Source organism: Mus pahari, chromosome 6 (assembly GCF_900095145.1).
Source record: "Mus pahari chromosome 6, PAHARI_EIJ_v1.1, whole genome shotgun sequence".
Taxonomy (NCBI): domain Eukaryota; kingdom Metazoa; phylum Chordata; class Mammalia; order Rodentia; family Muridae; genus Mus; species Mus pahari.
Genome location: NC_034595.1, coordinates 87,216,322 through 87,240,724, shown reverse-complemented (window position 1 = coordinate 87,240,724; position 24,403 = coordinate 87,216,322). Strand labels below are relative to the sequence as shown.

At 48.5% G+C, this 24,403-nt stretch overlaps 2 protein-coding genes across 4 annotated transcripts in view; both read right to left on the bottom strand.

The window, feature by feature from the left end:
• Nucleotides 1–5,934, bottom strand: part of Znf436 (zinc finger protein 436) — a 9,993-nt gene extending 4,059 nt beyond the window's left edge. Inside the window, exons 1-3 of one of the 3 annotated variants that reach the window (XM_021199697.2) lie at nucleotides 5,524–5,934; nucleotides 4,139–4,193; nucleotides 3,306–3,549 (exon numbers count right to left, since the gene is read on the bottom strand). In XM_021199697.2, coding sequence (XP_021055356.1) covers nucleotides 3,306–3,411 — 106 coding nt within the window. In that variant the 5' untranslated portion in view covers nucleotides 3,412–3,549; nucleotides 4,139–4,193; nucleotides 5,524–5,934. The remainder of the gene's footprint in view (nucleotides 1–3,305; nucleotides 3,550–4,138; nucleotides 4,194–5,523) is intronic. The other 2 variants (XM_021199696.2, XM_029540280.1) reach the window with 2 other exon arrangements.
• A 10,009-nt stretch (nucleotides 5,935–15,943) lies between these two features.
• The window catches only part of Tcea3 (transcription elongation factor A3), a 30,621-nt gene continuing 22,161 nt past the window's right edge, over nucleotides 15,944–24,403 (bottom strand). The window contains exons 8-11 of the mRNA XM_021200240.2: nucleotides 23,049–23,203; nucleotides 19,712–19,858; nucleotides 17,141–17,212; nucleotides 15,944–16,054 (exon numbers count right to left, since the gene is read on the bottom strand). Of these exons, the coding sequence (XP_021055899.1) occupies nucleotides 16,046–16,054; nucleotides 17,141–17,212; nucleotides 19,712–19,858; nucleotides 23,049–23,203 (383 nt within the window). The 3' untranslated portion in view covers nucleotides 15,944–16,045. The remainder of the gene's footprint in view (nucleotides 16,055–17,140; nucleotides 17,213–19,711; nucleotides 19,859–23,048; nucleotides 23,204–24,403) is intronic.

Below are 24,403 nucleotides of genomic sequence, written 5' to 3'. Positions count from 1 at the left end.
TCTCTCTCTCTCTCTCTCTCTCTCTCTCTCTCTCTCTCTCTCTCTCTCTCTCTCTTTTATCTCAGCAGTGGGTGAGAAAGCAAAAGCAAGCGGAAGTATGGACATCAGCCACAGGCGAGGGTGGACTGCACTAACTGGTTCTCACCACAAGTAAATGGTAAGGGTCACACTTACCATGAAAGAGTCCATCTCTGTGAAGGAGAGATCCAAGACTCAGAGAATCAAAAGTGGCCTCCTCCAGGTGGGAGAGGTGGCTCGGCAGTGTGTGGGTGCTCTAGTCACACACACAAACCCATACTATCATATACATGCAATTAAAAGATGGAAACAAAAATCTAAATATTCAAACTCAAGTCTGTCTGCTAAGTTCAGGCTCTTCACTTAATGGTTATTTAAAAAACTACCTATTCCTGGCATCTTGAAAAAGGAAAACAACCAGAAGCAAAACAACAAAAAAGAGAACTTCTACTAGACCCTTATGTGGGCCTTTCTTTCTTTCTTTTTCTTTCTTTCTTTCTTTCTTTCTTTCTTTCTTTCTTTCTTTCTTTCTTTCTTTTTCTTTCTTTCTTTCTTCCTTCCTTCCTTTCTCCTCTTCTTCCTCCTCCTCTTCTTCCTTTTCCCTCCTCCTCCTCCTCCTCCTCTTCTTTCCTCCTCTTCTCTCTCTCTATCTCTCTCTCTCTCTCTCTCTCTCTCTCTCTCTCTCTCTCTCTCTCTCTCTCTGTCTCCGTCACTGTCTCTCAGTTTTTCGAGACAGGGTTTCTCTGTAATGTAGCCCTAGCTATCCTGGAATTTGCTCTGTGGATCAGGCTGGCCTAGAACTCAGAGATCAGCCTGCCTCTGCCTCCTGACTGCTGAAATTAAAGGTGTGTGCCATCACCCTATCAAGTCAGGTTTCTTAGTACATAAGAGAAAACTGTAATAGATATGTTCCCTGGAAAGACGCTATAGGTAAATTAGTTTACTAACCAGTCACAAACAAACTAAAAACCTAAGAGAGGCTGGGAAGATGGTTCAGAATGGAAAGGATTTGTTGTTCAAACATTAGAATCTGGTGTGGGATATCAAGCACATACATAAAAACTGTGCATACCATTAATCCCAGCGCTTAAGGTGATGGTCAAGTGGATCCTGGAGTTTACTAGCCGGTCAGTCTCACTGAAAGAGCTAGCTCCAGGTCCAATGAGAGACCATGTCTCAAAAAGTAAGATGGAAACGGACAGAGGAAGGAGCTGAAAGTAAAAGTGAAGCCCTGGCTTACACCCAGGCAAATGTTATCTGCACATCCATGTACACACACATGCATCTACCTCATTACACGCACGCATGTGCACACAGGTGCACACAAATACACACAGAAATTCAAATGTTTAATAATACATTAAAGGCCCCAAGGAGATAACAACCTCGAGGAGCCTGAGAGATGGCTCAACGGTCCAGAGCACTTACTGCTCTTGCAGAGGACCTGAGCCCAGTTCCCAGCATCCACGTCAGGCAGAAACTCCAGTTCCAGGGGACCTGACACCCTCTTCTGGCCTCCGTGGGCACCAGGCATGCACATGATACACAACACACACTCAGACAGAACACACATACATTACAAGGAGAAACAAAACAACGAATCGCCTGGAAAACATTTACTAATCCTCCCCCTACATTTATCTGGGTAAGAAATACATTTTTTGGTAATTCTATCTAAGAAATGCTCCTGAGACAGGCTGTAGGGATTCAAGAGTGTATCTTTTTAAAGATGCTCCTTTCTTTCTTTTCTCACTCTCTTTTTGTTGTTGTTGTGTGGGGTGACATAGTTAGGTTCTATTTAAAATAGGTCTGGGTAAATAACATAGTGATGGCTGTTGAATCTTTACTTCACATTTAATTATGTGTATGCATCAAGGTTGGAGTACGTGTACATGTGATTGTAGGTGCCTTCAGGGGCCAGAAGAGGGCATCTAATCCCCTGCAGCCAGAAATACTGGTGGTTGTAAGGTGCCTGCTACGGGTGCTGGGAACTGAACTCAGGACCTCAGCAAGAGCAACGTCCTTTCTTCACATGGGAGGCATCTCTTCCACCCGTTCCTGAATTTGTTCTCTTTGGGTTTGGTAGTGGAGTTGTTGCTGTTTTTTTAAAGAACAGTTCAAGGGACAAAGAGCTCAAGGAAGTAGGGGAGGGGAGCAAATCAGATCAAAGTATTCGGACATATGTATATGAAAACGTCAAAATGAATCTCATTATTTAGCATCATCTAAAAATGAATAAAAAGGAGAATCCAAGGAAACTGGGTCATGAGAGAGAGAGAGAGAGAGAGAGAGAGAGAGAGAGAGAGAGAGAGAGAGATCCAAGCAAAGAAAACCTGTCAGGTCACCTTCTGTTCTGAGAATAAGAACATTTTAAAATATCTTAGTCCTGTGTCTGGCTATAGGCAGGACTGAGGCTCAAACCCAGGGCTTCAAGTCTGCTAAGCAAGCGCTCTATCAACTGAGCTGCATCCACAGCCTCATGACTTCTCCTCTGAATAGGATCTGTGAGCTGACTATTCAGTGGTTCTTCTGAAACAAGACTGGGGCTGGAGAGATGGCTCAGCGGTTAAAAGCACTCACTGCTCTTCTGAAGGTCCTCAGTTCAAATCCCAGCAGCCACACGGTGGCTCACAACTATCCGTAATGAGAGCTGATGCCCTCTTCTGGTGTGTCTGAAGGCAGCTACAGTGTACTTACATATAATACAAGGAAAAAAGAGAGAGAGAGAGAGAGAGAGAGAGAGAGAGAGAGAGAGAAGAAGAAGAAGAAGAAGAAGAAGAAGAAGAAGAAGAAGAAGACACACTTGACAGATGCTCGCTTCTGAAAGATCTCTAGACAAGAGCCGACCTAAAGTACCCGAGGCAAAGCTGCGGCCATGGAGCCAAAGCAAACCCAGAAGGGAGATTCCTGCCCTCCTGTGAACCCGCCTCAGAGCCCTCATCTTCCAGTGCCCCAGAGAAAAAGCACCATTTATAGGGCATTTATGTCCTGGCGAGCAGCACAGTGTCAGACCTGTTTGGTCAGTAATCTGTACAAACAGGCCACAGAGCCGCTAATGACTCAGGGCACGAGAATCCTCGGAGTCTCGGAAACGGCAGAAACTTTACTTTTCCTTTGAGGCTGGGAAACACGGATCTTCCCACACTTGAAGGTCTGACTGAGCATCAAAGCCAGTAGCTAACCCTGTGGTTTTCCTTAACAACCAACAAGGCTGTCCTGAAAGACCTAAGCTGCTCTGACAGCTTCAAACCCATCAGAGGTAAAACAAGCTAAAAGTCCTCACTCACCCAGTGAGACAACATTCCCATAATTCTCCTGCATCACATCCCTGTAAAGGTCTCTCTGTGTAGGATCCAGAGGTCTCCATTCTTCCCGAGTGAGGTACATGGCCATATCTTCAAATGTCACGGGGGCCTGAAATCACACAATGCCTCCTCACTACTTGGTATCTAGGAGTTTAGAACCAGCTTTTCTTCTTGAAATTAGAGACATGGTTAGAAATGTCGAGAAGGCAACGGCATTAAGTCTCATCTGTAGAGTCCGAAGGAAAAAAAATAATAAAGAAAGAAGAAGAAGAAGAAAAAAAAGACATGTGGTCAAAAGGCAGGGGCAATCTACTCGCTTCCTGCTCAGGACATCCCTGCCCACTTTGGATCCTTACATACAACACTCTCCTTTTCTTAAACCAGCGAAATTCTCGCCTTTATGGCCCAGTTCTAGCACCAGCTGCTGTTCTGTTTCTCCCCACTCTTTCGCTCTTTGTTCCATCCTTGGATACCACATCTAGAATTAACCACTCTATGACTGTTTCCCACACCACAACACTTCCTTGCTCAGGCCAACAGAAAACTTACCATATCGCATCCAGGTTAACCGGACACCCCGTTCTCCCTACAGATTGTTGGCAAGGAGGGTACCACCCATCTTGTTCGGTTTTAGTCTCCTCAGTATTTAAAGTCTTACAGTGTGTGTTCAATATATGCTTGTATACGGTTATATTAGCCAACACTAAGCCCCTGGAGCAGAATAGCGAAATGAGCTAATCCCAAGGAATTTCCTATAGGGGTTTGCAGAAGGGGGAAACACCGGGCAAGATGGGTAAGCAGAGCCCCCGGCTTACCTGAGACCCAGACATGAGCAGGGTGGCTGCCATCTCGGGCTCAAGCGTTCGTCTCCTGGGAGAGAGAGCAGGAAAACCAGCTAGCAGACAACGTTGAAGGAGGCGAAAAAGCAGGGCGTGAGGCGCGGCAAGAGGCCCTGCCCACTCCCTAGGGCTGGAGTTCTGGTCGCAGGGTATGAGAAGGCCCAGGACTGGTCACTCTCTTCCCTGACTCCCGAAGAGTCACCCACTCTCCGTGTCTCGGTTAATATCGAGTACGTGCAATGTTAGAGTAGGAGAGGACAGGCACTGGCTAGGTGCCCCCTAGGCTGGGGGGTCAGGCCGATGCAATTCGAGGGAGGAGGTTTTCAACCCAGCCCATAGAACGCCTCTGCTCTGCCATCTCCGGGCTGGGACCTTTCCGGCAGCAATCCCAGCCAATCAGCGAAAAGAACTCATAAAAGACCTGACCAATCAGAAGCCAAACCATCAGCCCTCCTCCTGCGGCGTGGCCGGGCAGCTCCATCACGCGTGCGCACACCTCGCGGCCTGCCGGGACTTGGAGTTTCACTCTGGCGTACAAAGGCCACTCAGTGGCCAAGAGCAGGGGAGGGAAAAGAACAAAAGGGAAGAGACAGGACCGCGACCTTCAAGACCAGTGAGAATACCCCCCACTTTCTTCTCGGAAACCACAGCACGACTCAGCAAAGGAAGCTTCCGTGATTTTTTTCTCATGGCCCTACGACCATCTTTGAGTCATATATTATCCGCGAGGTTAGATTGAGTGTGGAAGCCCCGGCTGAACTCAGCTGAGATCACCCCTCATTTGACAGCCCAGGCCAGAGCGGAGAAAGGCTTCTTTCCCCTCCCTCGGGAGACTCCCTGGCCGGGATGGAACTTTGGGCCCCGCCCACGGACTCACAACACCTCCCAACACCGCCTGCAGCGCTCGCTTTCTGGGTCCGAGAACTACAACTCCCAGTAGGCCTTCCGGCATTCACAACCCACCCCAGACTACATATCCCAGAAGGCCTCGCGTCCCCTCTCCGGTGCTGGATTGCTGTCCCCCGACCCTGCCCAGGGTGTTCCAATGTTAACCCTGTAGGGAGCGTCTCGAGCTCTTTTATAGGGACAGAGCTCAAGTGCGCCCATCTAAGACGCCAAAACATTGAAATCAGAAGCGGGGGAAGTGGGTAGGGTGTGTAGGGAAATAGCTGGCCCCGGAATGGGAGACTCATGGACCTGGTACTCTTGAGGGTGTCTCTGCTGAAAGGAATCTTGGAGATCTCCCAACACCATGAAAACCTTAGGCCTGCGACAACCTGGCCCTGGAGTCCTAAGGATGCTAGTAGTCTCTGTTTCGAAAAAATCACAAACCCAGATTAGGACAGAACGAACAGGCTTACCTCCTGATCTGTGCTCGCTGGCTCCTCAGCGACCTAAAGAGGCCTGACGTTCAGAAAGGTTCTAGATATCACCAGCAGATTCCAGAGATCTCAGGGCCACGAGTAGAAATCCGAACCCATGGATTAACAGGCAAAGGACGGGGTTTGATTGTAGGATGAGCCCAAAGCTTCAAGTATGCAGAGACTGTCCTATAGCTCCGACAAACAACAATCTCATAAACAGATCTCCAAGGCCACATCAGCTGGCCAAGAAACATCAGCATTGGCTAGGCTGCATTCACTAAGAGTCCTCCAAATGGAAGGACTGGTAGCCTTCCCTTTCCCTAGCAGGGATGAAGGAATTGGACAATGGAAGGTGAAGGGGGCTAAGCAAACCAGGGATTCTGTGTGGGTAAGAGCTCCCAGCTTGCTGTAGCCTTGGAGAGGGAAGTGATGGAAAAAGAATATAGCAGCTTATTAGGGACTCCCACCCTCTTCAAGTTATAAATATCCCCAGAACCTTGGCTTGATGCCCAGGAGCCTGTTGTCTCTGACTGAACGGGAGACTTCTCTGCCTAGGCTGGGAAAAGGGACTTTTTCTTTTGTTTTGCAGAAACATCCACACACTGAAGGACTTGGGGAATTTATTTTTTTTCCAAATAGGACTCCCGGCCATGCTTTTATTAGAGTGTCCTGTTCCCAATGCCCAGTTATTTATGACTACATGACTCAGGGGTCTAAAAAACAAAAACAAAAACAAAAAACGAACTAGCAGGACCCCTACCAGTCATAATGTATCTTTTCTACCTTGTGCTTCTCTTGTGCTCCCAAGGGTAGGACTAAAAAATGTTTAGATGCCACAAAATTGCACTATTCTACCTACTGTAAAGTGTATCCAGCCACCATGTAAGTTAGAATCCTGAAGGATTTACAACAGCCAGAATATGGGCATAAAGATCGGACAGACCCAGGCGGGGTATCTTTCAGGAAAATCTCTCCAGGCCCATTTCCTTTTTTAAATTTTATTTTATTTTTAATTATCTGTAAAGGGGAGGGATATGAACATGTGAGTGCAGGTGCCTGGAGAAGCCAGAAGAGTTTCGGGTTCTTGCTGGAATTACTGGTGGTGGTTAGCATCCCTCTAGGCACTGCCCAGCAGTTACCTAGCAACAGCCTGTCTCTATCTCAGGTACTAGCCTGGAGCCAGGCAGTATAAGGACTCTCTCTCTCTCTCTCTCTCTCTCTCTCTCTCTCTCTCTCTCTCTCTCCTCTCCCTCTTCCTCTCTCTTTTCCCCACGTGTCCTAGCCAGCCTTTTTTTCTCTCTCTTCCTTTCTTCCTCTCTCTCCTCTCTTCCCCTTCCTCTGCCTCTATCCCTTTCCAGGTCCCTGGCTCCCTTCCTCCAATAAACACCCTTTTATACCAGACCTGTTTGAGAGGACACCTTGGCAGGGCCCGATAAAGTGCTATCTCTTGCATTATTATGCCACGTTTGTAAAATACCACAGTTGTAAGCCACCTTATGTGAGCACTGGGAAACAAATTTGGGACCTTTGCAAGAGCACTGCACTCTTTGAACCACCGAGTTCTCTCTCCAGCCCTTCTCTCCCTTCTGTACAGTTGGAATTGCCTCTGCTAAGGATGCTGAGGAGGGATTTAAAACACACCTGCACAAAAGGAACACTAAGACCACAGGTATTTGGATGGTCCTGCCTTTCATAGCAGGAGAAACTTCCAGAAATGCCGTGGGTCTATTCAGTGGCCTGAAGGTCTGGGAAGTCCACTCTGGGATGACTTTATCATCACACTATTTCTGCTGGAAATACAGCTAGTGGGCGGTGTCAAGTGAGTGGTCCGTAGAACCTACCTGGGATTACCAGCGACCCAGCAAATTAAGGCCTCACTCAGAGAACTGAGTCAGGGGTCAATAAGCAAACTCCTAGAGGCAAGGAGGGTGACTGGCGCTGAGGCAGTCCGCTTAAGTCAGGTCCCTCCCCAGACGGGCCTCCCTTTCGTGGCTCTTCTAGGAGATCCTTTGTAAACTCTGAGGCCTTTTGTTCCAGCTGCTGCCAAGCTTTAAACCCTCTTTTGTCCCTTCTGCTTTTCCTTTTATTCCAGAGGACTGTGCCCGCGAGCAGGATGGCTCTGGGTGCCCCACTTGTCAGCTTGCCCCTAGTGCGTGCTTTTTCTTTACCCACCTGTGAGAGGAGTGCAGGTGGGAACCGGATGGGAAGGCCCTGGGGGAGTGGGGAGGGAGGACAGAGGCTGTGGGGCTTCCTGTTCCAGTAAGTAGCTTGCTTCCAAGGGTTGGGAGGCAGGCCCTGGAGGAGGAACCACTTCCTGCCCTATTGTTCAGGGTTCCGAAGAAATACTCTTCTGGGTTTTCTAGATCGAGTTGCAAAGTCCTGTCTGTTCCATTGGCATTCAGCAAATGATCACCTACTGTGTGTGGAGGCTTCCATCCTGGTCCTGGGGAAGTGAGGATCCTTCTTGCATGTCTTTAAAGTGTGCATTTGCTACTGGGTTAGTGTTCCTCTGGGGCTCTGTAAATGATTCTTTTTCATAAATATTTTTTAAATTTATTTCATTAACTCCGTGTGTGTGTGTGTGTGTGTGTGTGTGTGTGTGTGTGTGTGTAAGTGCCCTGAGAAAACCAAGAGGTACATTCCCTGGAGCTGGAATTACAAGTCCTCATGAGCTTGTGTGCCACCCAACGTGGGCCCTGGAACCCAGACTCTAAAAGCACAAGTACGTTTAACATCTCTCCAGCCCCATATCATATCTTTATAAATCTTACGGCTATCTAGGATCAATTCAACTGCAGCTTTTTTTTTGGGGGGGGGGGTGGTGGTATCAGAAGCACTAATATGTTAAGCATTTAAAACTATGTCACTGACTGCTCTTCCTAGAGGTCCTGAGTTCAACTCCTAGTAACCACATGGTGGCTTACAACCAACTGTAATGGGATCCTTTGTCCTCTTCTGGTGTGTATGAAGACAGCTACAGTGTACTCATGTGCATAGGATAAACAAATCTTAAAAAAACAAAAACAAAAAACTCTATGTCTCTGTGCTTGTAATCCTACTTTTGAAACTTTTCTTTTTCAAAGGAAATGACCTGGGTCTCTCTTGCCCTTACAGCTGCACCTAGCCTGGCATCCCGTTATGTTCCTGCCCACCACTCCCTTCTCACTAGGAAGGTGGGAGGTGACACCCAAGCAGTCTTGCAGACTTGTAGACACTTCAGAGGTGGAGACCAACCGTGGGAGGGAGAGCTTTCGTCTTGAACAGTTTGTGGAAGTCACAGAGGTGTGAAAGTGTAGGACCCCCTCATGAGGAACTCCCTCGGGTCCTCAGGTCACAGGAGTCTGGGAATCCCAGAGAAACAGAGAAGCGTCTTGTTGTAAACACACGAGGTACTTTAATGGCAGAGCTCTGGGTGGACTCGTATCTCACACAGGAGACAGAGAAGTCGACCCAGACCCTCAGAAGTAAGGGGTTTTTATGGGGTTAGGGTTGAGGGGGACGGGGAGAGTTGGTGCGGCCACAAGTGATTGGCTCATTTGAACATACAATGCAGCAAGATAGTAAGCATGCGCCAGCCAGAGTGGCGGAATTCCAGAGGCCGGGGGCGTATCAGAGTCTGGGGGACCTCTGGTCAGTGCGAGCCTGAGTGAGCCGGGGGAGATGCCTTCTTGCCAGATGGTTTATGAGCTAACCCTGACAGCCCCGGCTGGCTCTGGCACTCCTTTCCCTTATCTTCATGGTCTTGATAGTCTTAGCAGCCGGGTGGGCTCCGTAAAGTCTGGACCTTGCCTTTTCACAGTGTTTGGCCTTGAGCCTTTGAATTTTCCTTTCAGTCTCAAACATAGGAAGATGGGTGCCTGGCTGGGGCAACTGAGATAATTGCCTAGCTAGCTGTCAGGTGGAGGAACAGAAGACCCTCAGCTTCCCTAAGAGAACAAAGGCTCTTTACTAGCCACATTCCTAATGATCTGGGGAACAGGTTTTGGGGAAGTGTTAAAGTTAGAGCTCCACAAAAGGACCTCCCCATTCCAGCAGAGCTTGGGTTTCTTAGGAGAGGAGGAAAGAGTGGCAGGGAGAGGAAGCAGGGCAAGGACAGCATCTGTCTAATGTTCCCTTTCATGCATGCCTGTCTGTCTGTCTCTGCCTCTGCCTGCAGATCAGTGAAGCTGGTGGTAAGCCCCACAAGCAAGGCCCTGGGGTTGGCCTGGCTGAGAAGAACAGGCAGGCTTAGCAGGAGGGAAGCAGGCACGGAGGAGTGGGGAGCTTGGCCTTATAATGCTCTGCTGGTTTTCCTCAAAGTAAGTAGTTTCCCAAAAAAATGTAGACAATGGCACTGAAAATGCACTACAAGTAGTGTTCTCTAGGCTTTTGAGCTGAATCCAGGTCATTAAGACCCTTCTGAACTAGACACTAAGCTGAGAATTGGGTACCACCCCCTAATGACTGCAGGGCTGCTGGGAGGATCAAGTGTGAGGGTGACCAGTGGATGCTGCTCAGAGTGAGGACAGAAGTGGAATAGGGAGGCCACTGCCCTGGGAGCCCAGTCGAAGGGCTTTCCTCAGTCCCAGAAAAGGAACTGTGAGAAGGCATGGTGCTGGCAGCGGTGGTGGAGAGAAGGGCTGCTCAACAGAGGGACCACGATGTATCTGACAGGCTCGGGATAACATCGTCCTGAGTCGAGCCGGGCGTGGTGGCACGCCTTTAATCCCAGCACTCGGGAGGCAGAGGCAGGAGGATTTCTGAGTTCGAGACCAGCCTGGTCTACCAAGTGAGTTCCAGGACAGCCAAGGCTACACAGAGAAACCTTGTCTCGAAAAACCAAAAACCAAAAAACCAAAAAACAAAACAAAACAACAAAACAAAAAGCATTATCCTGAGTTAAAGATGATGGAAGACTAATAAACAAATCAGACCTGGGAGCTGCAATGAGACGATTAAGAAAGTTCAGGAAGTGAGGCACTGGAGAGATAACTCAGTGGTTAAGAGCACTTGCTGCTTTCGAAGGGGACCAGGGTTTGATTCCCAGCACCCACATTGTGGCTAACGATATTCTGTAACTGGTTCAAGGGGATCCCACATCCTCTCCAGGTTCCTTGGGTACCAGGCATGTTACCTGGTGCACTGCCATGCATGCAGGCAAACACTCATATACAGAAAACAAAAAAAGAATACATGTTAAAACTTCCAGAGCTGAGGATGCCACTCAGTTGACAGAGTGCTTCCCTAGGTCGCACAAGGCCCTAGCTGATCCTGAGATCACGTAAACTGAGGCGGGAGATTCAGCAGCTCAGGGTCACTTTCTAGTGAGTTAAAAGCCCACTAGGGTCACTGTGTCCCAATCTCTCTCTCTCTCTGACAGCAATGGTGGTGCATGCCTTTAATCCCAGCACTTGGGAGGCAGAGGCAGGTTGATTTCTGAGCTCAAGGTCAGCCTGGTCTACAGAGTGAGTTATAGGACAGCCAGGGCTACACAGAGAAACCCTGTCTCAAAAAAACAAAAAAAGAAAAAAGAAAGAAAGAAAGGATGGAAGAAAAACAGGCAGATAGACAGACAAATAAACTCTGATATATTTTAGATGCCTATAACACTCCCAAACCTTGCCAGTGTTGAGAGATTGACAACACTCTTTCATCTTAGCTGCATTCATAGTCCATGTGTCCTTAACCTTTAAAAATACCCTCTAAATTATTTGTAGGTTATTTTTTTAAGAAAAAAACTTTAAATATTTATTTTTACGTATGTATGTGCATATACTGTAGTTGTCTTCAGACACCAGAAAAGGGCACCAGATCTCATTACAGATGGTTGTGAGCCACCATGTGGTTCTTAGGAATTGAACTCAGGACCTCTAGGAAGAGCAGGTCAGTGCTCCTAACCACAGAACCCTCTCTCTATCCCCAGTTGTAGGTTAATTAATGGGCTTTTATTGAGATCTTTTTCCCCAAACTCCCAAAACACATCTTCTCTCTACTTCCTATCATCCAACCTTGTCCTTTTGCTCCTTTGGAGAAACAATCTTGCCTTCTCCAAATGGTTGATGTTAATGCTAATTTGCTTAAGGCCTGAACTCTGTGTCTTTGAGATGAAGAAAGCGATGGAGTTAAAAGGCGTCTCAACAGATCACAAAGATCTGAGAGGCCAGCGTAGCTGTGGAAAAGTGCGGAGGCGAGGTAAAAGCCAGCCCTGCAGAACCTCTAAGCCCTGCCAAAGGCATAGGGGGAATGAATGGGGGGTGGCAGAGCAAGCGACTCTAGCCCAGTCATGCCTGGGGGGTTACGAAGGTTTCCAGGCCTTGCCCGTGAAGGCATGGACTGAATGGATCCGGGGTGGAGCCAGGAAGACGCACTGGTATGGTATTATAAAGCCTATGAGCTATTCATCCTCTGTGTCCTTTGTGGGAACACGTGTGCCATGTCAGTCACACGTGGACTTGCGTCGGCTTGTTCCTTCAGGGCTCACTCTGATTCATCTCCTTTGTAAAGAGTAAGGTGGCTGACAATGAAGATCCAGGGTGTTTTTCCCGTGCTCTCAATCCTTATGGTGCATAATCTACTTAGGTTCTGCTATAGAAAGTCTCTCCTGGATGTCTCTTTAAGACACTCACCCATGGGCTGGGGCAAAGGCTGAGTAAATAAGGTGCTTGCCACCAAGCTTGAGGACCTAAGTTTAGTTCTCTGGATTTCCATGGAGAGAAAGGAGAGTCGGCTCTCATACGATCTCCATCATATCCACATTGAGGCACGGTATGCCCCTGTTCACACACGATATGAGCAAATGAATAAATAAATGTGAAATTATCTGTGACTTTTTAAATCTAATTTTTACTTTCATACACATTGGCATTTTGCCTGCATTTATGTGGGTATACGGGTGTCGGATCCCCTGGAGTTACAGTTATGAATTGCTATGTGGGGGCTGGGAACTGAACCCAAGTGCTCTGGAAGAGCAGTCAGCGCTTTTTTAACCACTAAGCCAAACTCCAGCTCCATCTGTGACATATTCTCTTTCTTTCTTTCTTTCTTTCTTTCTTTCTTTCTTTCTTTCTTTCTTTCTTTCTTTCTTTCTTTCTTTCTCTTTCTTTCTCTTTCTTTCTTTCTTTCTCTTTCTTTCTTTCTTTCTTTCTTTCTTTCTTTCTTTCTTTCTTTCTTTTTCTTTTTTTCTAGACAGGGTTTCTCTGTGTAGCCCTGGCTATCCTGGAACTCATTCTGTAGATCAGGCTGGCCTCAAACTCAGAAATCCACCTGCCTCTGCCTCCCAAGTGTCCTAAAGGTGTCGCCACCACTGCCTGGCCATCTGTGACATTTTCAAGGATAAAATATTACCACTCTAACTCCTGTTACAATTAGCTTTATAGTATTGAAAACTCATGCTTAATTCTGAGACTGGAAATTCTGTTTTATAAAGGATATAGAAAGCTTTACCTTTTAAAAATACATTCTAGTTAAGTTTGTACAGGTAGAAAAAAATATGAAATAAAAACAAAACAAAACACTGTAACCAAATGGTGGTGGCACACACATTTAATCTCAACTTTCAGGAGGCAGAGGCAGGTGGATCTCCAAGTTCAAGGCCAACCTGGTCTACAGAGTGAGTTCCAGGACAGCCAGGGCTACACCAAGAAACCCTGTCTAGAATGAAAGACAAACATGCTAAAGCCACCCTTGCTGACGTCATTAGATTGACAGTGGACACTGCCACGCTCTTCCTTTGGTGTCTAAACATCTGGATGGAGGATGGCATATATTTGCTCTTAGCAAAAGGTGAGAAGCGATGGATTAAACCATCCAGAGAGAGATCTGGCTCCAGATCCCTTCCTGCTTGACTGTGCCCAGTAGCACTGGCACATGCCAGAACTGGGAACTTGCTGGAATAAAAACTGAGGTTCAATGGATCAAAAGCTGGATCTCAGCAGGGCCTCCAAGGTAAACTTTAAGCAGCACCTGGATTTCTAAGTGGCATCTCTCTGCACCTCTGTGGGTGACACATGTGCCTCAGAAGCGGCATACATCACCATCTGGTGTGGAGTCCATTTTCCAGCCAGGCAGAGACCCGCTGGAAAGCAGAGCTGAAGGCTGTACCCAGGTCTGGCTCTCCCAGTGTTGAAATTGTGACAGGGAACAGATACAGACGGACAGACATCTGTCCTGTCCAGTCTTTAGGAACTGTGGGTGTGAAACCCTCTACAGAGGATCTTCAGACTCCCCACAGGGCTCTCAAACTTTACTGGTCTAAAAGCTGAAGGCTTTATCAAGTTTGCCTGCCTGCCTCCCTCTCCACTCCCTGTGCCCTTCCTTTATGTATTATGTGTATGTATGTGTTGAGGGGAGGTGCCTGTCCCTTGGCACTCATACGGAGATCAGAGGAAAATCCACTGGCCTTGTGTGGATCCTGAGGATTGAACTTGGGATATAGGTTTGGCAGAAAGTGCCTTTCCCCACTGAGCCACCTTGTCAGCCCCCTGTGGCAGATTTCTATATCCAGGCTATTAACAGGCTGCATCTTTTGGGGAAGGTCCCTTATAAGTGGAAGGAAACTGTCCACCTATGGTCTCCAGAAGGCAGCAGCTCCCCACTGTCATGATCCAGCTGTTTGATCCCACGGGTGAACAGGACAGATGGACTCTCTGGAGCCCCTGAAGTCACCCCAGGAGGCAGGGGCTCACGGCTCCCATGTTATAGTTAAGAAGTTGGTGTGGGGTGACATATTCAAATTTCTAGGAACCACAGCCTTCTGTGCTGCATCCCTGCTAGGACACGGTCTAGGAGGCTCCGTCTGGAGCTGTCAGAAGGCCAGGGACAATCAGTGAACAAACTACCACAGCTGCATCCAGGGCATTTCCTGAAGTTTCTAGCTTTGCCTCGAGTTGTCCTCAGCATAAACAGCGAGCTGGCCAGGTGGTGGTGGTGCCCGCCTTTAATCCCAGCACCGGGGAGGCAGAGTTAGATGGATCTCTGTGAGTTAGAAGTTAGCCTGGTCTACAGAGTGAGTTCTAGGACAGCCAAGGCTACCCAAGGAAACTCCATCTCAAAAAAACAACCCCCCCCAAAAAAAACAAACAAAAAGAGCAAGCTGATGTCAACACGGGAGACGTTCAGCAAAGCTACTGTGTTCACACACGTCTTGGACACTCAGAGAGCTGTGAGGAGCACACTGGATCTAGGCAGGCGCTGAGGCTTGGGACCCTCACGGGGGCTAGCATCATGGGCATTGCTGTAATCCTCCCTGCGTGCTCACTAGAGCTATTCCTGCTCTATTCCTATTTCTGGAATGATCCAGAGTCCTCCAAGGCCTTTCAGCCAGCAAAGAACAGGGCACCACAGCATCTGGGGGGAGATTTCTATCTGCAGAAGCCGAACCGCATGGCTGCTCTGTGGGTGTGCAGTGCTGAGACTCACCGTGTAGATCGAGCTGGCCTTGAACTTGTGGCTGGCCTATGCCTACTTCTACGGCACTGGGAGTCCATGTATGCACTGTCACACATGATTTTTTTCTTCTAGATTTATTGTATTTCTCTCAGTGGCTTGCCTGTACGAATGTACACATACCACAGGTGTGCCTGGTGCTCTTGGAGATCAAAAGGAAGGCACCAGACCCCCTGAAGTGGATAGTTGTGAGACACTAGGTGGGTGCTGGCAATTGAACCCGGGTCTTTGGTGAGAGCAGTAAGTGTTCTTAGCCACTGAGCCATCACTCCAGCCCCGATGTTTTCTGTTTTGTATAAAGGTAAGAGTTTTGAGCTGAGGGTATAGCTGGCTGGGTAGAGTGCTTTCCCAGTAGGCATGAAGCCCCGAGTTCTAGTTGAAGCTCTACATCAGCCAGCCATGGTGGCACCAACCTCTAATCCCAAATCTTGGGAGGTGGGTGAAAGTAGCTTGGAAGTTCGACACATCCTCGGCTACACTCAGCATTTGAGCCTACCCTGAGTTACGTGAGACCCTATCTCAAAATACAATGAAATTTACAAATAGAAATGAAATAGAGAAAATAGGAGATGAGGTTTCCTTATGTTGCGGAAGCTGACTTTGAACTCCCAGACTCAGGTGATCCTCTTTAGCCTCCCAAGTCGCTGGAATCACAAGCAAACAGCACCATGCCTAGCTTGGTATCTCTGCATCTCTGCCCTCTTCCTTCTCCCCTCCCTCCCCCCCCAACCATGCTCTATGCCAGGGATTGAGACCTGCACCTACCACTGAGCTATACACCCTCAGCCCTATCCACTGTCAGGACAAGGCTCCTCCAATCTGATGCTGACCTTCTGTGTAGGTCTGTCGATAAAGACTCTGTGCATCGTGCCCCAGAGAGACTCCCCTCCCCCCACAAGCCAATCACTTTTCATGACTGATTAATAATCGGCTCAAGCACCTCCCCGACACACCTCCTCTAATCCCTAGCCTCATCCAGGGCTCAGCATTTTCCGTCATCTGAATTTTTATTTTTTTGCTCCAGGTCACGTGGTGGTCTGTGCTTCCTGCTGGGTCTTCCTCACGCTATCCTCTGCCATCCTGGTGGGTGGTTCCGTCAGCAGAACTATAAAACCAAAAGACAGCAGTGTAAGAGGTGTCTTTGGGTCTTATGGGCAAGAAGGTGGATTCGGGCAGGCTGGGTGATGCACGCCTTTAGTCCTGACACTTGAGGCAGAGGCAGGTACATCTCTGTGAGTTTGACGTCGGCCTAGTCTGTGTAAGGAGGTCCACGATAGCTGGGGCTTCCCAGAGAAACCTCCTCTCAGAACAACAATAAAAATACCACAATTGTCGCATACTTCTTGGTTGGACTTTAGCTCTCCCACAAGGCACTGGACATTAATCAACACTGTCAGGTGACACGATGCCACCTCTCTTGGACCTTGCCTTCCCAACATGCACACAACACACAGAAGGTCCTTTCCCCACAGCAGCTACCATTAGTGAACAGATTTGTGCTGGGCTGTGGGAATACATTTAAACCCATTTCACCCCGTATCTTTTTCATGTTCTTTTAAAATTATATTTGTATAATTTAGTGTATGTGTGTTTGTATGTGTATGTATGTATGTATGTATGTACGCATGTATTTATTTCACTAGGAATCAAATCCAGGATTGTATACACATCAGAACTAGTGCTGAGCTATACCCCCAGCAAGCAGTACTCAGAGAGGATTCTGTTGCTTCTGCAGGAGCCAGGCTCACAGCACTTAGGTGCTAGAAGGCTTTTCCAGAGCTTCCTAAGAAAGGAAGGGCCTCTCTGTGATAGGGCTCAGTCTTCCTGTGTTATCCCCATGTGGCCAGGTCAAGAGCAATAGGCTCTGTGCAAGCACACTTTGCAGAGGCCTGGTCTAAGCACTCAGGGCACCCTCTGTGGTCCCCAGGGAACCTCATCTACCCACGGTCAACTGATAGACAGCCCTACCCACCCGGTAATAAACTGAGCTACCATGTATCCCAGCTGCTGCCAAGCCAAACAAACACTCCCTTCCTGGCAACTACCTGCCACTGTCACGTTCTACAGGCTGACTCTGCAGGCTGGCAAGCCTTGTGCCTGCTAGCATGGACCCTCTCCCTGTGGGCATACTATTTCTTCTGCAGGGCAGCGTCTGTGGATGGTGGGGAGGTAGAAAGACAAGTATACAGACCTTCCAGCGATTCCCACATTCATTGCATAAGACAAAGGTGGTCATGGGCTCATCAGCACTGCGTGTCTGCACCTACCAGAGAGAAGAATCATTCAGGAGGCCATTCCTGTCCTGCTCCAGGGCCTGCTGCGGATCCCTCTGTCTTTAGAAGTAGGTTCAAAGTCCACAGGTTGACAATGATATTTACCTGACTGATAACCTCTTTTCCTCTGTCAATCACCCGGAATCCTACTGCCTCAGCCTGGCCTTTGCACTTGCACTCTTGTTGATCCTTACAAACTGGTTTCTCTTCTCTTGTTCAAAGCCTCACCTCTTTTTGTTTGTTTGCCTTTTTTTTCTTTTTTTTTTTTTCTGAGACAGGGTTTCTCTGTGTAGCCCTGGCTGTCCTGGAGCTCACTCTGTAGACCAGGCTGGCCTCGAACTCAGAAATCTGCCTGCCTCTGTCTCCCAAGTGCTGAGCCTCATCTCTTACAAGAAGCCTTCCCAGACTTGTCCCCTGAACACACTATATCTCACATATCTGTCTGAGACCGGAGGTGTCTGGGAAATCACCCTGTCTATAGTCATCCTGCAAGTGGCTGAGGCCCAGAGAGGGAAGGAGGCTTGAAGATCACTGGGGTGGGTTATGCTGTGTTTTCTCATCCCCCACCCCACCCCACCCTGCCTCCAAGCATGTCACTCAGGTTCAGCAACACAGGCTTCGTCCCCACAAGGCCCTGAGGTTCCCAGCTGCCTTCTGACTCTCTAAAGCTAACCCTGGTGATGTCTACCGGGATCAGTAGGGAAGAGTCCTCTGCTGGACTGGGCCTCCAGCTGTGTGTCAGGAGGGCACACAGCATAGCACAGCCTTGTCACCACACAGCAGAGAGAAGGAGAGAAGGCAATGGGCTTTCTTGGGGAAGAGACTCAGCTTTGCTACTGACAAGCTCATTTCCGAAGGGCAGTGCCAGGCAAACACCATGAGCGCCTGCACAGAGGTTTTCCAGCTCCATCTCTCCAGACCCCCAAGCCCACTGTTTCATGCATCCCACCCCCTTGCCTCTCACTGATCCTTCAAGAGAACTTCCCAGAAAACAAGATAGACAACAATATTTCTACTGTAGCCACAGGGTGCTAAGGGGAACATGGTCCTGATATTCCCTCCCCATCTTTGTGGCAGAGCCCGCTGTATATCAGGTTGTTCTTGAACTGATTATGTTTCCAAACAGAACCCTGAATCTCTGATCCTTCTCCCTCTCTTTAAACAACTTTCTTTTCTTTTCTTTTCTTCTTTCTTTTTTTTTCTTTCTTTTCTTTTCTTTTCTTTTCTTTTCTTTTCTTTTCTTTTCTTTTCTTTTCTTTTCTTTTCTTTTCTTTCTGTGTAGCCATGGCTGTCCTGGAACTCACTCTGTAGACCAGGCTGGCCTCGAACTTAAAAATCCACCTGCCTCTGCCTGAACTCAGAATTAAAGATGTGTGCCACCCCCCTCTGGTGCCTGGCTACTCTTAACGCATCTTGCTTGCTGAGCAGACAGAGAAACAAAGAGAGTTCCAGAATCACTAAATAGGAGTTAGAACTCAAGATATTAGTACTCCAAAGACAGGACTAGCAATAAGACAGGACTAGCCATAGGCCATTCTTGGGGCTTAGGAGAAGATTCTCCGATTCCCACCACAATCTGCTATGGCTCCTGGGTATCTTCACCTTCAGGAATTCCCTTAGACACCACTGAATAAGCTGACTGGACTCCCTCAGAAAGGTTGGGACCCAAAAGCCAACTGTGGGGGTATACATATGAAATCCCAGCCCCGAGGCAGGAGGATCAGAAACTCTGGGGTAGCCTTAGTGTCAAAATAAATCCAAGACCCTCTCTCAAAACAGCCAAGTAAAGAAAAATGAACAGAACGGTTCGGGGGCTGGTGAGATGGCTCAGTGGTCCCGACTGACTGATCTGCCAGAGGTCCCGAGTTCAAATCTCAGCAACCACATGGTGGCTCACATCCATCCTTAATGAGATCTGCTGCCCTCTTCTGGGGTGCCTGAAGACAGCTACAGTGTACTTACATATAATAAATAAAATTTAAAAAAACAAAAAGAAAAGAAAGGTTTGGCTCTGAGTTCTTTGCCATCAGCCTGCCTGGGCACCGTTGCCTACGCTTCAGAGTTGTCCATCTCAGTCTCCCGGTGTTTTTCATGAGGAGCTGGGTTTCACATGCCTAGGCTTCCTTCCAACATCTGTGACTCTCCAGTAGTCTGTGCCCAGCGGTGTGTATGAAGGACAGTGTAGCCCAGATGGGACTTGGGGTTCGCTCTCACTTCAGGACAGACAGGACAGAACGGCTCTGCCCCATGGATACCCAGAAGCTGATTCCACAATCTGAACATTTCCCAAAACAACAAGGTGGTGACTTCTCCACGCTTACCCTCCCCTCAGTGACCTGAAGGGTGTACTTCCTGTTCCTCCCTGGCATCTTTCCTCTCCTTGTGCTGTGGCCCCGCTCTGCCCCACCTCCTCGCCTCCTCTTGTGGACCCACCCCACCTCCCCGCCTCCTCCTGTGGCCCCGCCCCACTCCACCCAACCTCTGCCCACCTGGTTATAGGTACAATTCTTCTTCTTGCATTTGCTACACCGCAAGAGGTCAGTGGTGGTGCCACCTGTCTTGGCCATCTGGTGTTCACGGATGGCCTCTTGAGTCATGGCGTTCCTTAGCTCCCTCAGCTCGTCACTGGCCATTTCCTGCCGAGAAATGAGTCTGTTGGCTCTGTGTGTATATGTTAGAGTCTGAGCTGAGAAGGAGAAGGAGGTACCACACTGGGTCAAGAACATAGAGATGGAGGAGAGGCTGGACACCCTGGTCCCATCAGACCTGGGAAAGGCCTGTCCTGGAGGAGTCCCCCCCATCCTGGCTGAAAGATCCAACCTGGGAGCTCTAGCTGGGTCAAGGTCAGCTGGGTGTGTGTAGGACAGCAGCAGGTGCTCATAGTCAGAATTAGTACTGCAGTAACATTCCTTCAGGACGGTGCTCACCCTGCCTGCCAGGCCTCTGCCTGAATCACACTGTCCAAGCAGCTGATTTGGCCACTGCTCACCCGTGTCCCATAGCCTCCCAGTCTGGACTTTAATCCAGCGCCTGCTCCAGCTAGGAATGTTCTCTAGCCTCATCTGTTGGTGGGAATCATAGCTCTGTGGACCATGAGCTGCTGGCCGTGCCACCCAGGAGGTCCCCATGGTAACCAGGCTCAGAGGATACCCGCTGTGGATATATACATCAGACAGCTGCCCCAGGAGCACTGGTGGTCCATGTTCCTTCTGGAGATACAGCATCAGCATCATCCAGTCCCTTAGGGAAGGGTTAGGGTATCTATCTGACCCCTGTTCACTGAACCCTTCAAGCCTCTGACAAAGGAGACTGGGCAGACACATGGGTGGAGACAGCAGTAGTTATGAGTGGTTTGTGGATCAGGGTGTAGCCAAGGCTCATATGAAGGGGGCCTAGTTTCAGCTAATCATTATTTTTCTGTTGTTATTATTTATTTGAGACAGAGTCTCAGATATCACAGACTGTCCTTGGCTTGCTATGCAGCCCAGGCTGACCTTGAACCCCTGACTCTTCTGCTGCCACCTCCCATGTGCTGGACTGGACTTACAGGTGGTTTTCTACCATAGCATCCTGGACTGACTAAGACATTGCAAAGGTAAGTTGCAATTGCTACCTCTGGGCTAAGCTGTCATTCACAGATCATCAGGCCTTACTGGGGACTTATCTGAGTTGGTAAAACATCTGTCTGGTATGCATTAGGCCCTGGGTTCAATCCTCAGTACCAGGAAGGAAGGAAGGAAAGAAGGAAGGAGGAGAGAGAAGAGAAGAGAAGAGAAGAGAAGAGAAGAGAAGAGAAGAGAAGAGAAGAGAAGAGAAGAGAAGAGAAGAGAGGAGAGGAGAGGAGAGGAGAGGAGAGGAGAAGAGAAGAGAAGAGAAGAGAAGAGAAGAGAAGAGAAGAGAAGAGAAGAGAAGAGAGAAGAGAAGAGAAGAAGCTGGGCATGGTGGTGCATGCCTTTAATCCCAGCACTCGGGAGACAGAGGCAGGCAGATTTCTGAGTTCGAGGCCAATCTGGTCTACAAAGTGAGTTCCAGGACAGCCAGGGCTACACAGAGAAACCCTGCCTCAAAAAAAAAAAAAAAAGAAGAAGAAGAAGAAGAAGAAGAAGAAGAAGAAGAAGAAGAAGAAGAAGAAGAAGAAGAAGAAGAAGAAGAAGAGGAGAAGAGAAAAAAGAGAAGAGAAGAAAAGAAAAGAAGAAAAGGAAGAGAAAGAACGAACCTCAGTCAGGTAGGTATAGGTACATATGTGACATATGCCTATAATCCCAGCACATGGGAGGCAGAGGGGCAGGAAGATCTCTTTGAGTTCAAGACCAACCTGGTCTTCATAGAAAATTCTAGGCCCACTAGAACTACATAGTTAAGACCCAAACTCAAAACAAATAAATGACTACCACAAAACCCAGACCCTCTAAACTGAGCGCAATGGGGCCAGCAAGATGGCACCATAGGTGAATGTGCTTGCCACCATGACCTGAGTTTGATCTGTGTCGTCACAGGTAGGAAAGAACTGACTCCTGCAAGTTGTTCTCTGATCTCCACACATGCCCTGTGCTCCCTCCACAAAGAAGCAAAAGTAACTGAGCAGTGAGATGGCTTTGATCTGTGGTTCATTCCCAGGAGCCAGGGTCCCGCTCTCTGGAGAGCTTGGAGTGAGCAGTGAGCTCTCTTCTCAGAAGTGCACATCCCTGGACCATGACACCATTCTGCACTGCTCCATGCAGCACGTGTGTGCCATTCAGACACACACTCATTAACTATACACCACACAAGGTAATTACATATCCCATGGTACACTAACCACACACTAACCCCACACTAACACCACACTAACTCCACACCAGACACTAACCACACACTAACCCCACACTAACCACATACTAACTCCACACCACATACTAACCATATACTAACTCCACACCAATTCCACACCACACACTAACCACATACTAACTCCACACCACATGGTAATCACACACCCCACACTAACCACACCCATTAATCACAGACTGCACACTAAACACCCCATATACACAATGACACACTAACCACAGACCATACACCACATATCACACACACCACATAAATACCAACTTCATACTATATACTGACAATACTCTAGCACAGTCCACACACATATTAACCATATACCACATACTACACTGAGCATATACAAACACACACTAACTACACATTCATATTAATCATATAGTACCTACTACTCATGTCAGGCCACACTTACACTAACTTTACATCATATGCACATCACATATCACATACATGAACACTCCACACATCACTTACATCATACAAAGCTATTTATATCACATCCACACACAAAAGTCCTATCTGTGCACACATACCACATACACTGTGCATACCATATACCCCACACACATCACACACACATCCCTGATACTCATTCTGTACATCATGCATAGACTCCCCCTACTCTGGACCAGTAAAACACCCTGAACCCCACCCAGTCTTTAGGGGTTTGACACATTTTCTCTCCCCTTCTCTGGGTCTCTTCATTTTTCCAACATCCGAGGACTGACAGGGAGTCCCCTGGTAGCTCTGGAAGCACACCACATCTGAAGATGTGTCCCAAAGATCTTTCCAAGATGTGGTGTCTGAAATAAGTAGATCAAATAGCCATCTGTCCAATGAAGGTCTCCATGGTCCTTTATATATCTGCACTTGTGAGGGATGAACTGGGTCTGTCTCCAGAGTCACACCCATTGCTCTCAGAGCCAGGCAGCAGGAGCCCCAGCCCCCACCCCCACCCTCCCCTCCCACCCAGCCCCAGTGCCCTAGGATCCTCCTCACCTCTGCTGTCATCTTGGCAATGAGCTCTGGGGAAATGGCCCCACTGAGCACATTCCGCCTCAGGCCCGGGTTCCTGGGGTCCTTCAGGTTGCTGATGCGGCTGCGCACACGGTTACGGTACTTCATATCTGTGCTCTTGAGTTCTTGATAGATATGTGTCTGGGTCAAGGGCCACCTTGCCATCCTTGGAGGAGCATGGGGAGTAGGAGCCTGCTATGGGGGTCAGGAGATGTCTCTGTGGCCTCTGCTCAGTGGGCTTCTGGTTTGAGCTCTGGGGTCAGCCAAGTATCAGAGACAGGAACAACCTCCATGAGAGGCCAAACTGCAGCAAGCACTGAGGTATCAGGGACTCAGGATAGGCATGCTGGTCTGTCGGAGTCTCTCGCTGCAGTTCAGGTGAGTCACCTGTTTCTGTGCTTCAGTCCCCTTCTTTAACACACACACACACACACACACACACATACACACACACCACCACCACCACCATCACCACCACCACCACCACCACCACCACCACCACAATAAACTGGAATTGTTAGAAGGCATAAGTGTGCCATCACACACCAGGAACCAGTATGGGGTATGGAACGTGTCAAGTGGTCCACATTCAAGACTGCTAAGATGAGAAAAATGATGCAGGAAACCTCTAGCTTGGAAGGACCCCCTGAGTTGGAGACCAACTGTCAAAGGCAACGGTCAAGAGCCATGGGCTTCAGGCTCTGAGAAGTGCGAAAGCAAACCATTGGCTGTGGGAGTGGCACACTCCCTTTAATCTCAGCACTCGGGAGGCAGAGGCAGGCAGATGGATCTCTGTGAGTTCGAGGCCAGCCTGGTCTACAGAGCTACAGTTCCAGAGAACAGCCAAGGCTCCCAAGACCTTTGCCTCAGAAAACCAGAAAGCAATACGAACTAAATTACAAAACCCAGTGGGAAATCCTGTCCTCCCCACCACCTCCGATTTCTTGTAGCCTAGGGTAGCCAAGAATTCTCTAGATGACCTTGAACTTCCGATTCTCTTACGTTCACTTCCTGAGTGCTAGAATTATAGGCACACATTCTACCAACCAAGCTACATCACCAGTCTCTCCCAAAGACTCTGCTCAGCCATCTCCCTCCTTCTTAGACACAGCCCTTCATCCCAGGGATCCACTCTGGAGATCGCTGACCAGTTACTTCTCCCACAAGTAGATGAGGAAGCAAGGCTTAGAAAGGGGCCAGGTCGAGCCGGGCGTGGTGGCACACACCTTTAATCCCAGCACTCAGAGGCGGATTTCTGAGTTCAAGGCCAGCCTGGTCTACAAAGTGAGTTCCAGGACAGCCAGGGCTATACAGAGAAACCCTGTCTTGAAAAATCA